The following is a 16129-nucleotide window of genomic DNA, read 5'->3' on the forward strand; positions in this document are numbered from 1 at the left end:
CCCTGGTTTTTGTTTTTCTTGTTCACACACACAAGCACACATTTTTGTTGTCTGTCATTGTTTAATAAAAAATATTTTATTTGAAAACCTTCATTTGTATCAGCCATGCTTAAATTCGTTTTTAATCTGTTATAGTTTTGATAATGTGTATGGCCTTAATCTTAAAATAATATTCTTAGTCTTAACATGATCATGTTTCACGTTGTGGTCCTGGGGGTGGCCACTTTCATCAGAAGGAGTGAGCTAGCTTCTAAGCGAATTCTGAACGGACCGCCACGGCAGACCTCTTTGCGTGATCACGAAGCTAGGCTAATGGCTGAATCAAAATGTATAAGCAAAATCACGGGAATCAATAGCCTAATACAGCCCAGTTGTGCTAAAATAAATATCATGAGACGTCCATCATCAGATGAATGATATGGAAAAGTTAAGTTAGAGCCGCTAAAGCCAGTGCTACTACCCATGCGAACATGAACACTAAGCTTTTCCCTCCAAAAATATAGCTTAAAACTTATCTCCAAATGCAAAACTGACATTAACAAAATGCAATAATGCAATAACAGCTGAAAAAGTACTTGGGTGTGTGTTTTATTTTATATTTACCGTTCAATAATGCAATCGCTGCTGTCTGTCCCATAGAAGAACATGACAGCCAGCGTACGTTTTGGAACTATTGGGGCTTACATGAACCACGTGACAGCCATAGCGGCGACATCAAAGAGTGTCGCAACTCTCTCTCTCTATGGCTCTGGCTCAACCTAGAGACCGATGCTTGCCTGCAATCATTACTCGTTCACTATTCCCTATATAGTGAACACTAGCACACACTGTCAGGCTCTGAGGCTCACAAGGGAATGATGTCGATTTCGCGGCATCCGCTGCCATCTAGTGGCGGAATCAGGAACAGGCCCATTTTATTTCAACTGCAGCAAACACCACTTTTATTAATTCATTTTTTTTATTATTTAATTATTATTAAACAATAGCCACCGAATTTACACAAAATGTAAATGTAAAATAGGACAATTATTATTTGAACGTATTCAATTCATTATGGAATTTTTACCAAATGAGATTTTTTTCTTTCTCTTTTGTAAATCATAATCGAGTCAAAATTATGCAATTAAAAGTCGACATTATACTTAAAAGTCACAATTATGACATGGAAAGTCAAAATTATGACATACAAGTCGACTTTTTACCTCAGTTTGGACTGTTTGTGACTGTTTTATATAATAATATTTACCAAAACGAGTTTTTTTTTTTTTTTTTACATTGGTTTCTCAGAAACTGAATGAGACTACATTTAAAATATTTTTTTGTGTTCCTATTTGCTGAAATAGCAAAAGTAAAACTCCACAATAGTGTTTTCACAACTTTCAAAAAGAGGAAAAAGAGATTAATAACGAAAGATTAATAACGGCAGTCTGAAGAGAGAGAGAGAGAGATGTCCACTTTACACCGCCACTCCCACAGCGTTAACTAGTTTATTGTAATTTGATGCAAAGGTAATATAACACAAAACATACTGTTATAAATGTACATACATAAAAATAAAAAAAAATAATAATAAAAAAAAAAAATATATATATATATATATATATATATATATATATGTAAAACTTTGCAGGATTTACGATGTTGATGATCCGTTAAAACCACAGTCTATGGTTAAAACGCGTCATCACGGTTTGTGAAAAGGGCGGGCTTCCTCAAACCACAGACCGTTTCCGCGCCACTAAGCCCCGCCCTGTCTGAGACCACGCCCCCTGTCATATTTAGTTGTTAGTCATTCTGGTTCCACTGGAGCTGTCGTTCCTCAGTGTCGTTCGTTCAATTATTAACTGACAACGTTCCTAAACCTCCTCTCACACCATGAGTTTAGTGTGTTTCCCCCTCGGGTTTAGGTCACCAGGAACAGCATGTTAGTCTCCAGACCGCCGAAGGAAGAGAAAACTATGAGGATTAATGGAGACTAAAGAACTCGAAAGAAAGATGTTAAACGACGATATTAAACACACGAAGTTCAGGAAGTTTTTCTCCGCCGTGTTTTACGCATGTTCTTCGTTTTTCATAATCGTGGTGAATAAAAGTATTTTAACCCAATTCAAGTAAGTGTCAACTTCCGGCTTTCATAGTGCATGTACATATTTATATGTTGTTCATACGTAAGAAACATTATGATTAATTCATTCATTATGATGTGTGTTATTGTGAATGGTAGGTTTCCCTCATTTATGTTTCTTGGAATTGGGCAGGTGAGAAACATTTAACAAAATTAATCAAATGTTATTTCATTAACAACACACGAAATGTTTCAGCTTTTATTTTGTTTTTTATTTTGTCACAGATGACAGCAACAATCATCATTTTATATGTTGCCAAAATGAACAAAGTGATCCATTTTCAGGACTTTGACAAAAGTATCCCTGGAAAGGTAATGTAATGTGTGTCATTTTGTTTTAAATCACACTTTATCACACTGCTTTGCTTATTGATAACGTTATTTTTATATAGATTTTTCCTTTGCCGTTGCTGTACGTCGGCAATCACGTGACCGGACTGGGCGGGACAAAGAAACTGAGGTAAATAAATAAGAAATAGAAGAGTTTTGTATAAAAAGAACAAGGTTCCATTTGTTAACATTAGTTTACTACATTAACTAACATTGAAATATACTGTTAAAGCATTTGTTAATCTCAGTTATTGTTAATTAATGTTCTAATTTATTATTAAAAATATCTAAAGTTGTACTAATATTATTTAATGGACCTGAGCTGGCATGAACTAACCATAAACAGTTGTATTTCTTAGGGGTGTATGATATATCGGCCGATTTATGTTAATTTCTAATGTTATCGCTATCGGCACGATAAGTAAATTTCGACGATATATTAAAGCTGATAAATAATGTATTATTTCCTTCAGCTGAGACTCTTCAGATGCGCACTGTTCAACATGAGGGTTATGAATTGCTTGAAATATGATTGAAATCACTTTAAAAAAGGAAAATACATTTAAGTGCGACATGTGCAGCGCAAGTGTGTCATATCGGCTACTGTACATAACATCATAATGAGAACATTGTAATTGTGTGCTAAGAACATGGCTTTTGTTTTTGTGATCAGGCTCTCAGAAATTATATACAAATGTGGATTTAGATTTATCGGCCGATATATCGGTTATCGGCTTTTAAATACAAAGAATTATCGGTTATTGGTATTGGCCAAAATTTTCATATCGGTTGTGGAATAATGATTGATGATGTATTGCATTATTGACTTTGAACAAAAAAGTTACATAATGTACCTTTAATGTAAAATGTTGGCACTCGTATGTTCTTGTGTTCCTCAGTTTACCCATGTTCACTGTACTCAGAAAATTCACAATTTTACTGACAATGATTATGGAATCAAGGATACTGAGGTATGTACTCTCATTTATAATATTATATTAATATTATTACATCCAGAGACGTAGTATTTATTGTTATGGTCCATGAGAAGAGCTGTGTTTTTAATGATCATAATTATTTTACTATAATTAACATAATCATTTATAATATTATTATTTTAATGATTCAAATGTTCATAATTATATAATGATTTGTTGCGTCCAGAGACGTATTATTTATATGTATGGTCCGTGAGAAGAGCTGCTTTCTTTAATGTGTCTTTTGTGTGCTTGTTTGATGATTATAATTAAAATGAATGATTATAATTATAAATTTATTTAAATGATGCTTAAACTGTGTGTGTGTGTGTGCAGAAAAACCTTCCCGTCGTCACTGGTGTTCAGTGTTCTGGCCATAGTTCTGGGCGCGTTGGTCGCAGCGAGGTACAGTCGAAGAACACACACACACACACACACACACACACACACACACACACACACACACACACACACACACACACACACACACACACACACACACAGATCATTCATTCACGACAGATGTGCATGCAAATAAACACACAGCATGATTTCAATGAGCTCATTATATTATTACATTGTTTAAATTCATACATTTTTAATATGTGCGTTTCTGAAATGCATAACTCAGACAGTTTCCTCTGATAACACATCACTCTATATTGTAATATGGACTTTAAAGCTGCTTTGAAATGGTGTGTATTGTGAAAAGCGCTGCACAAATAAACGTGCATTGAACTTTCAGCTCGGATCTGTCCTTTAATGCGGAAGGTTACGCGTTTGTTCTGCTGAACGACGTCTTCACGGCCGCCAGTGGCGTTTACACCAAGAAGAAACTGGGAATGGAGGTACTTTATGACAGCATTAGTCAATTTATCAGCGACAGGTGGATATTTCTGCGATTATACCTCAAGAACTGTTGCTTTGACCTTTGTGTATCTGAAACATGCATGTGCTGGAACTGACAGATCAATGCGACTCCTTCTTATCAAATAGCAGTGATTGATTTGTACGTTTCGGTTAGAAATACGCCTGATAGTCATGCAGTGCAAACTTTACAACCCTGAATGCAAACACTTCTGTCGCCGTCTGTCATTCCAGGATCTTGGTAAATATGGAGTATTGTTTTATAATGCATTTATCATTATTATACCGACTGTCCTGGCGAGCGCTTACACTGGAGATTTACAAAAGGTGAGTGAGAACATGAAGGATAAAAGATACAGATGATAATTAGAGAATTTCAACATATTTCTCTCCTTGTTTTAAGGCCCTTGCCTTTGAAGGATGGCTGTCTTTTACATTCATATTTTATTTTTTACTGTCTTGTGTCATGGGGTGAGTCTGACTTATGATGTGTTTTATAATTGGATGATGTATAAATATATATATTTATAAATAACTACAATCTTATATCTCATTTCAGGTTTATTTTGATGTATTCTATCATCCTGTGCAGCTTTTACAACACGGCACTAACAACGACAGTCGTCGGAGCAATTAAAGTATCTTCACTTATATTATACACAGTATTTTTATTATTTTAATGTACACTACTGTTCAAAAGTTTAGGGTCAGTAAGATTAATGCTTTTATTCATCAAGGATGCATTCAATTAATCAAAAGTGACAGTAAAGACATTTATAATGTTACAAAAGATTCTGTTTAAAATAAATGCTGTTCTTTTGAACTTTCTGTTCATCACAGAATCAGTTTCAACACTGATAATAATCATAAATGTTTCTTGAGCATCAAATCATCATATTAGAATGATTTCTGAAGGATCATGTGACACTGAAGACTGGAGTAAATTCAGCTTTGATCACAGGAATAAATTACACTTTCTATTCACATAGAAAACAGCTGATTTTACTTTCTAAAAATATTTAACATTTTTTACTGTATTTTTGATTGATTGGTGAGCAGATAAGACCTTTTTCAAAAACATTAAAAAGTCTTACCGATTTCAAACTTTTGAATGGTAGTTTATTTAAAAAGGGATGCACGATATATCGGCCAGCATATCGGTATCGGCCTGATAAGAAAATTTGGCCGATATATTAAAGCCGATAAATAATGCATTATTTCCTTCAGCTGAGACACATCAGATTCACACTGTTCAACATGATGCTTTTGAATTCCTTGAAATTTTATTAGAATCACTTTAAAAAAAGGAAAATACAGTTAAATACAAAATGTTCTGTCATATTGGCTACATAAAATTATAATGAAAACATTATAATTGTGTTTGGAACATAGAATTAATGGTGGGAGTTTTGTTTTTGTAATCAGACTCTCAGAAATTATTAAGATTTAGATTTATCGGCCGATATATTGGTTATCGGCTTTCAAATATAAAGAATTATCGGTATCGGACAAAATTTGTATTTAGATTTATCGGTCAATATATCAGTTATTGGCTTTCTAATATAAAAGAATTATCAGTTATCGGTATTGGCCAAAATTTGTATTTAGATTTATCGGCCAATATATCGGCTATTGGCTTTCAAATATAAAGAATTATTGGTATCGGACAAAATTTGGATTTAGATATATCGGCCAATTTATCGATTATTGGCTTTCTAATATAAAATAAAATAATTATCGGTTATCGGTATCGGACAAAATTTGTATTTAGATTTATCGGCCAATATATCGGCTATTGGCTTTCAAATATAAAGAATTATCGGTTATCGGTATCGGACAAAATTTGGATTTAGATATAACGGCCAATTTATCGATTATTGGCTTTCTAATATAAAAGAATTATCGGTTCTCGGTATCGGACAAAATTTGTTTTTAGATTTATCGGCCAATATATCGGTTATCAGCTTTCAAATATAAAGAATTATCGGTTATCGGACAAAATTTGTATTTAGATTTATCGGCCAATATATCGGTTATCAGCTTTCAAATATAAAGAATTATCGTATCGGCCCAAATTTTCATATCAGTGCATCCCTAGTTTACATATAGTTGATCAATCATATATGTTCATTATGGCTTTCATACGTTGTCTTGTTTCCTCTCAGAATGTTGCTGTGATGTATATCGGCATGTTTGTTGGCGGAGACTATATCTTCTCATGGACGAACTTTATAGGCCTGAATATATGGTAGGAAACGTCATCTTCAAGTCATATTTCCACAGCATCACTGCCGTCTGTCTCCTAACGCTCGAGTGTTTCCACGTTTCAGCATCTCAGCTGGACTGATTTACTCCTACATCACGTTCAGCGGCGGCGGCTCTTCAGAAGCGAACGTGGAACCGCCCGAAGACACAGCGATTCACATCACAGACGATCATCCGGAGAAAACATGATGGAGCCTTATAGTTTGCATCTCAGTGTTTAGTCTTTTTTTTTATTGAATGCAATATTTAAGTTTTGAGAAAGAAAATCACTTGGTGCTTTGATGAACATACAAACCCATTCCATGTTTTATACCCTTATTTAAATAAAAAACAAAACATGACAACCAAGAACGATTGATATCATTTAATCAGGACTTGAAGTGCTAACACTAAGTTCGGCTAATGAGTAAAAAAAAAAGCCAGCTTACAAATTTACAAAGTCCTTTCAGCACAGCGAACAGAACGTCTCAAAAACAAAACACGTGATTACATTCTGCCGTCGTGACATCATCGCCTGGGATCGTTTTGCTTTTTACAAGGGTACATCATGCACGGCTTTCCGAGGGTTTTAGGGGGAGGGGAATATATTATTTCAGTTATAAAATGGACAAATAAAACTCAAAAAGCCATATATAAAACCAAACAAAAGTCCAATTAACTTTATCAGAAACATCTTCCAGTTTTTGCACATGCACTCGCCAAATTAGGAGGAAAGACGCTGAATTTAACTGCATCAAGCATGAAATCTGCGAATCCAAACCAACGTAATACGAACTGCTAAGCACGCGAACAGAATGTAGTGTTACGGATTACGAACACACTGAAATAACAAGTGCTGTTTCCCATCCAGAATCTCATTCGATCGTCTCTCTTTGGAAGTGTCTATAGTTGAGCTATTGACGTGAGACAAAAAGTAATAGATTAATATTGTAAGTGCTTCAGTTTATAGGGTTTTTTTTTTTTTTTTAACCTATGAACTCTATACGCTAGCATATAAATGTGTACCTCTGCGACACATAGATGGCGTTTTTAAAGCTGGTTAGTTCGACGTTATTGCAAAGCCTGAGCCCTCATTGCCTACGGCTGACAGCAGGTGGCGCTCAACACTGCTTTAAATAGAATAAATACATGATTAAACGTGACCAATGTGATGGAAGCGAACCGGGCTAATGCGCATCTACGTATATACGAAAGCCAGCCATTAACTACGCGATCCTCCGTAAACAAGTCTTCATCTTTAGCAGGTCGATCAGCGCACCCTGTTTTCAAAACACACACACACACACACACTAAAAAACCTTTACAAATACACAACAACTCCACCCACAAAACCCAAAAAAGAGAAACACTCATTTACACAAAGTGCTCAACGAAACAAAAAAACAAACAAAACGACGTCTCACCTGCTTAACAAGCGGAGAAAACAAAACGACATTCTTCATATAATGATATCATCTACCATCATAGCAGCCTAAAGGTACAATAGGAAGCAAAATAAGGTGCTTGTAGCTTATGTGACCCGGGCCGGGTCTCGAACGGGAGGAAAGTCCGCATCTGGTGTCATTCTCAGGCCGAGAGATTGTTAGCTAGCTCGATGAGAGCGAGAGCACCGTGGAGACGCTCTCTCTGCTCTTGGAGACGCCGGCGCGCCGTTCCCGCGTTCTTCTCGTCCTCTTGCTCGTCTTCTTCGCCTTCATCCGACGGAAGGAAATCTAGAGGATCCTGCTGTTCCTGATCCTCAATAGTGGTTTTACTCAGAGTCTTTCCTTTCTCCGGCGCGGGCGATCGCTGTTCCCTCGTCTGCCAGTATCTGACGAAAACACACACAAAGGCAGGGTTACGATTATCGTTAAATAACGAACTCGACACAAAACGAAGGTATTTTAAACCTTCAAAAAGAACTTTGCCACGAGTGTATCGAGGCATTGATACTGAAATATAAAACAATGCTGTGTCAAAGATGTACACGAAACTACTGAATTTAAAAGTGAAATCAAAACAATTCTTGGCTTTTTAAAATGATGGTGAAAATCCAGCTTTTAATGTTGTTTATGTGTCCATATGGTGTTTTTAATATGCGTTAAGACAAACCATGTGTAAGTTCATAAGTCGACACCATTGCTGAGTATTTCCTCCTTAAAACTGCAGTGAACCAAAGACAGTCTCAAACACACGCTTTGAAATCGCTGGTGTTTCTGACGTCACAAACTACCTTGTAACCAATCAGATCAACGTGTGATCGTCAACCAGTGGATCTCTGAGCTGAGTGAGTGAGTGGAGGCGGGGCTCATTTACATATTCATAGAACCGCGCATACTAAATGAGGCAAGGGTGTCGAGTTACATTCAAGATATTTTAAGGCATTAAAAATGGAAAAACTTTTAAATATGTAATTTTGGTGATCAGAGATGAGTTTTAAGGGATAAAAAAAATATCTTGAAATTTACTTGAAAATGAAATCTGACTATCGCAGCAAGCCTACTGCCAATTTTAGTTTCTTATTTTATATTAGAGTATCATTTCATTGAAAAAATTTAATAAATTCATATTTCCATATTAATAAAAAAACTATTTGTTCACCCAAAACTGAAAATTCTGTCATCATTTACTCGCCCTCATGGCCGTTGAAGCCTAAAAGTTTGTGTAATAAATTCAATAATCAAATAAAACTTTTATTTGTTCTAAAGCTACTTTTTGTAATGTCTATTTAATGCTTTTCTCATTTAACACAGTAATGACTTTACATTATAATTTGGGGGTAAATTCTCAGCTCTAGTATTTAATTTCTCCATTAACTACCGATTTTGCCTCAAACTCCTGATTACTGCTTATTAATAGTTAGTAAGGTCGTTAAGTTTAGGATTGAGGGATGGAGAATAGAGCATTAATAAGTGCTTCATAAGTCCTAATAAACAGCTAACATCCTAGTAATATGCATGTTAATAAGCAACTAGTTGATAGTGAGAATTGGACCATAAACTAGTGTTAACGTTAATTGAAATAAAATATAAATATTAGTTGAAATGAGAAACGTTGCCTTGGCAATAAACTGAAATAAGTTGAAGCACTAAAAATAAATAAAGATTTTAATAAAACGAATTAACATATTCTCAATATTTTTGGGGGATGGACCAGTTATTATAGTATTATATATTATATGCAAGAATGCATGGTATGTAAAATTACAGTCTGAAAGAAAAATGTTAAATTATTATTATATCCAGCATTTTAAGCACAGAACTTGACATTCTCACACACTTACTAAATTCATGAGTTCTGGTGTGTATCTCCGCCCCCTTTTGATTGACAGGTCAGCTGATCATCAGCTGTTCTTACACAATAACAACACGGATAATTGCTTTTATCGGCACCCCTAGTTTTCATCAAGCGTCTCTTGCCGTTTTACTCACTTTGTCAGCCATTCGGCCACGGCCTTGTTGTCGGCTCCCTGGGATTGTCCCGGGCCGCCCGTGGGCTCCTCGCGCTTCAGTCTAGCGTACGGGTGTTTGGGACAGTGGCGGTTAGCGTGAGTAAACCGGCTACCGCATCCTAAAACACACAGAGAAATGACTTTACATTAGAGAGACTCAAGCATTTAGAGATCACAGCGCTGAGGTCTACACTCATAATAATAATAATAACACAATACTAGCACATCACAGCCTCGATATACTTCATGCAAAATGAAGAAATTGTAAATCCAGCTTTTAATGTAGTTTATGTGTCTATGTGGTGTTTTTAATCTGCTTTAAGACAAACCATGTGTAAGTTCATAAGACGCTTTGAAATCGCTGGTGTTTCTGACGTCACAAACTACCTTGTAACCAATCAGATCAACGTGTGATCGTCAACCAGTGGATCTCTGAGCTGAGTGAGTGAGTGGAGGCGGGGCTCATTTGCATATTCATAGAACCACGAATACTAAATGAGGCAAGGGTGTCGAGTTACATTCAAGATATTTTAAGCCATTTTTAAGGAAAAAATATTTAAATATGTCATTTTGGTGATAAAAGATGAGTTTTAAGGGATAAAATTATTAATGGAATATTGCATGTTTAAAATATAAATGAAATGTTAATTTTATGTTCCTGGTAAACTTGAATCAGAATAAGTTCCTCTTGCAGCATCTCTTCTCTTCTCTGATGATGTGGGCGGGGCAACCTGTCACTCACATGAGATCAGCCAATAGCAAACCACAACCATCCAATCAATTCCCAACAGGCTAAATCAAGCCCCGCCCACATTTGTTCTTGTTCCAGATATGTTTCACTTGTATATACGACACAATAGTGACAAAATGACTTCACTTTCATGTCAAATTTTCGACACGAATTCCACTCCATTCCTAACGCTCACCTTTCTCCGAACAGACGAAGGGCTTTTCTCCGGTGTGGAGACGCTGATGGGTCTTCAACTGTCCGCTCTGGACAAACTTCTTCCCGCAGTCCGGATAATCGCACATATACGGTCTCTCCCCTGTAACAGAACCAGGAAAATTAACACTCGTTCGGTCATCTGAACGTAAACGAACATGCCTGTAGGACCCAGTGTGGCGTCACGAACCGGTGTGTGTCCGCTTGTGTGCCTGTAAGGACTTCTCCCGGGGAAAGACCCGGTTGCAGATGTTGCATCGGATCCGACTGGTGGAGCTTTCTCCCTCGTTGATCAGCTCTCGGACGGTTTCGGCCCGCGGGCGTCCACGCCGGATCCCATCCTGCAATAATGAACCAGGAAAAAAGCAAGTTAGACTGATGACAGAACGATCCATATGCAGACGCGAGCACTTTAAAGGGATAGTTCACGCAAAAATGAAAATTAGCCCATGATTTACTCACTCTCAAGTCATCCTAGGTGTATATGACATTCTCCTTTCAGACGAACACAGTTATATTGAAAAAAAATCTGGCTCTTCTAAGCTTTATAATGGCAGTGAATGGCTGTTTCTGTTTTGAAGTCCATAAAAGTGCATCTATCCTATGATGGATAGATGCACTTTTATGATGGATAGATGCACTTTTATGATGGATAGATGCACTTTTATCATAGATAGATGCACTTTTATGATGGACAGATGCACTTTTATGATGGACAGATGCACTTTTATCATAGATAGATGCACTTTTATGATGGATAGATGCACTTTTATCATAGATAGATGCACTTTTATGATGGATAGATGCACTTTTATCATAGATAGATGCACTTTTATGATGAATAGATGCACTTTTATGATGGATAGATGCACTTTTATGATGGATAGATGCACTTTTATGATGGACAGATGCACTTTTATCATAGATAGATGCACTTTTATGATGGACAGATGCACTTTTATGATGGATAGATGCACTTTTATCATGGATACATGCACTTTTATCATGGATAGATGCACTTTTGTCATGGATAGATGCACTTTTATGATGGATAGATGCACTTTTATGATGGATAGATGCACTTTTATGATGGACAGATGCACTTTTATCATAGATAGATGCACTTTTATGATGGATAGATGCACTTTTATGATGGACAGATGCACTTTTATCATAGATAGATGCACTTTTATGATGGACAGATGCACTTTTATGATGGATAGATGCACTTTTATCATGGATAGATGCACTTTTATGATGGATAGATGCACTTTTATGATGGACAGATGCACTTTTATGATGGACAGATGCACTTTTATGATGGATAGATGCACTTTTATGATGGACAGATGCACTTTTATCATAGATAGATGCACTTTTATGATGGACAGATGCACTTTTATGATGGACAGATGCACTTTTATCATGGATAGATGCACTTTTATCATGGATAGATGCACTTTTATGATGGATAGATGCACTTTTATGATGGATAGATGCACTTTTATGATAGATAGATGCACTTTTATGATGGACAGATGCACTTTTATGATGGATAGATGCACTTTTATGATGGATAGATGCACTTTTATCATGGATAGATGCACTTTTATGATGGATAGATGCACTTTTATGATGGATAGATGCACTTTTATCATAGATGCACTTTTATGATGGATAGATGCACTTTTATGATAGATAGATGCACTTTTATGATGGACAGATGCACTTTTATGATGGATAGAGGCACTTTTATGATGGATAGATGCACTTTTATCATGGATAGATGCACTTTTATCATGGATAGATGCACTTTTATCATAGATAGATGCACTTTTACCATGGATAGATGCACTTTTATGATGGATAGATGCACTTTTATCATGGATAGATGCACTTTTATGATGGATAGATGCACTTTTATGATGATAGATGCACTTTTATGATGGATAGATGCACTTTTATGATGGATAGATGCACTTTTATGATGGATAGATGCACTTTTATCATGGATAGATGCACTTTTATGATGGATAGATGCACTTTTACGATGGACAGATGCACTTTTACCATGGATAGATGCACTTTTATCATGGATAGATGCACTTTTATCATGGATAGATGCACTTTTATCATGGATAGATGCACTTTTATCATGGATAGATGCACTTTTATGATGGACAGATGCACTTTTATCATGGATAGATGCACTTTTATCATGGATAGATGCACTTTTATGATGGATAGATGCACTTTTATGATGGATAGATGCACTTTTATGATGGATAGATGCACTTTTATGATGGATAGATGCACTTTTATCATGGATAGATGCACTTTTATGATGGATAGATGCACTTTTATCATGGATAGATGCACTTTTATGATGGATAGATGCACTTTTATCATGGATAGATGCACTTTTATGATGGATAGATGCACTTTTATGATGATAGATGCACTTTTATGATGGATAGATGCATTTTTATCATAGATAGATGCACTTTTATGATGGATAGATGCACTTTTATCATGGATAGATGCACTTTTAGGGACTAACAAAAACACCCATTCAGTGCCATTATAAAGCTTGACATTTTTTAATATAACTCTGATTTTATTAGTCTGAAGGAAGAATGTCTTATACAGTACTGTATATGTACAGTACTGTGCTGTAAAATGAAAAGTGACTTTTACTTCTTTGAAAAAACTATGCATTACATAATAAAAGTTCACATATTTATTAATGCACAACAGTGCCACAAATTAAATATAAACAGTCATACAATAATGTAATTTTAAAAGTGCCATACCTAACAAACAAATATAAAACACATTGTAAGTATGTAATAATAACAGTATAGAAACATAACGCCACATATTATGATTAATATGTTAATGCAAAAACTGAAACCAGAGAACAATAATGGTAACACTTTACAATAAGGTTCATTAGGTTAACATTAATGTATTAACTAACATGTACTAACAATGAGCAATACATTTGTTACAGTATTTATAAATCTTTGTTAATGTTAGTTTATAAAAATACAGCTGTTCATTGTTTGTTGATGTTAGTTCACAGTGCATTAACTAATGTTAGCAAATACAACCTTTGATTTTAATAACGTATTAATAAATGTTGAAATGAATATTAACTAAGATTAACAAATGCTGTAGAAGTATTGTTCATTCTTAGTTTATGATAACTAATGAACATTATTGTAAAGTGTTACTTACACAATAACATGCACATGAAAACGTTTAAATGTGTCATTATGTGGCAAGTGGAGTTTTCTAGAACCAATAATCGGTAACATTTTGGCGCGCACGTCTGACGTCATCACGCCCAACTTCCAGCTGCCTCACAATGGAGGAAATTTAAAATCCCATTCAGCGCGCGCGCGTTTTACATACAGTATGCAGCAATTAATGCGTTAAACAGAATAGAAACTCATATTACATTTAATAAACGCTAATAAATTATAACTATGTGCTAGTATCAAGCTATATAAAACAGAATGCATTGTTAACTTATACAGTACTAGTAAGATATAGTGATTTAGTTCACCTTTAAGTGCTCCGGGCAGGAGTTGAGATCTGATTCGGCGGGAGAACCGTTGTTTCGGGTCGGTGATCCGGTTCCGCTGCCCGAACCGGGACTCAGGGTCACATTGTGCGCGTTTTCACCCCAACGCCACGGATAAACCATGAAATCACTGAATCCGGGGCTGGTGGGCATCAGAGAATCCGCTTTCGGTTTGATCGGGGTCGTTTTGATCACGGACACCAAAACTCTTTTTGGCGAATCGTTGCAAAAGATAACTTGATGTTTGCTGTCAGCCATTTCCAATAAGTGCAGTACAAAAAAACTGGATCCTAAAACCGTTGTTAAAATATTTTAAAAAGAAATCCAAAGTGAAAATAAGTGCAGTTGGAAGGAATATCCCGCCGTTAACGCGCCGCCGTTAGTCGTTTAATAATAAAGTCAGTCATTCCCAATGTTACATGTATCACTTGTTCCAGCGCGCGGTGCCTTTGATTCCGCTCGCTCTCACTGGCAGGAGTTTGATACAGTGACCCGATCCGCACTCGGTATTTTCCCGCGTTGGAAATCGCGCCCGAGCGCAGCGCCCAGCCAATCGGTAAAGAGGACGTTACAGCGCTCGCGCCGAACAACCAATGAGCAAACGCTGTGAGATTCGCCCAGCGCACAGTAGCCAATGAGAGAGCGCGAACAATTCCTTGACTCTGAAACAGAACGTCCAACACTTTTAAATATGGCAGAGCGCGCTCTTTCTGACGGACGTGACCGTTATCCAATCACATGACATCTTGGGTAGTTTAAGGGGCGGGTTCTTGTGGATTCTTTCCTGCTGCTAAACGTCTCCCGCGCATAATGTTTACATTTACATCGATTTAAAGGGAAAGGCGGGCGATGACGGTGGCGCGAAAGTTACGTAATCAAACCGTCTTTTGTGTTTGAGCAGCTGTCTCTCCATTCAGCGATGCACGAACACCCTTTAATTACTGCTTTCTTAAGATAAAGGCCCTTCTGCGAGAAACAGCTGCAGTATTTAGAAATCATTTCCATATTCACCATACTATCTTCAGCAATGTCTATCGGATTGTGACTTAAAAAACTTGTTTGCCCTATGATGTCCATATTGTATGCTATTATAATAACCCTTTTTCTCTATAGCGCCTTTAACTGTACATCTCAAAACTATTTATATAAACAAACAAAACAACAAAAATACACCATATAAAATTAAAGCAACAATATAAAATAATGCACAATAAAAAATGTATACAAATATTAAAGTAAAAACTACCATAAAAATGAGTTTTAAGGCAAGATCTAAAAATGCTAAGAGATTTTGCTAAGATAATTAGTTTTAATTTACGGAGGATTCTTTATTTAAGGATTAAATGATGAAGCTGTCAAAAAATAAACCCATGTTTGTGTTGTTTTTTTTGTACAGAATTGCTATTATTGTTGTTTTTGGCAGATATGCTTATATTCTCTGTAAAGTTTTAATATTTCATCTGATTTAGCTTTTCAAACTATAGCATAAACAAGTATCCCAAGTCTTGAATTTCAATGGCTTTCACTTTTGTTCTTGTCTAAAAATTATATTTAATTTGTAGTCAATTAAATATGTCAGAGCTGATCAAGCATAACTAGAGTT

General features: G+C 36.0%; 2 protein-coding genes across 2 annotated transcripts; one reads left to right on the forward strand and one right to left on the reverse strand.

Moving 5' to 3' along the window:
• Positions 1-1773: 1773 nt before the first annotated feature.
• slc35d2 (solute carrier family 35 member D2) lies at positions 1774-7848 on the forward strand. Its single transcript, XM_082188920.1, has 12 exons — positions 1774-2111; positions 2225-2258; positions 2351-2437; positions 2518-2585; positions 3355-3426; positions 3769-3837; positions 4178-4280; positions 4534-4626; positions 4703-4770; positions 4859-4937; positions 6465-6547; positions 6630-7848. The coding sequence occupies exons 1-12, from the start codon at positions 1969-1971 to the stop codon at positions 6751-6753; spliced, it is 1023 nt and encodes a 340-aa protein (XP_082045046.1). The 5' UTR covers positions 1774-1968; the 3' UTR covers positions 6754-7848.
• znf367 (zinc finger protein 367) lies at positions 6914-15151 on the reverse strand. Its single transcript, XM_082188923.1, has 5 exons — positions 14509-15151; positions 11128-11278; positions 10921-11040; positions 9975-10113; positions 6914-8374 (listed from the first exon to the last, which is right to left on the reverse strand). Exons 1-5 carry the CDS (start codon positions 14782-14784, stop codon positions 8131-8133), a joined length of 930 nt encoding a protein of 309 aa, XP_082045049.1. The 5' UTR covers positions 14785-15151; the 3' UTR covers positions 6914-8130.
• Between the last annotated feature and the right edge of the window lie 978 nt (positions 15152-16129).

This window comes from Leuciscus leuciscus (genome assembly GCF_965113295.1).
Source record: "Leuciscus leuciscus genome assembly, chromosome: 13".
NCBI lineage: Eukaryota > Metazoa > Chordata > Actinopteri > Cypriniformes > Leuciscidae > Leuciscus > Leuciscus leuciscus.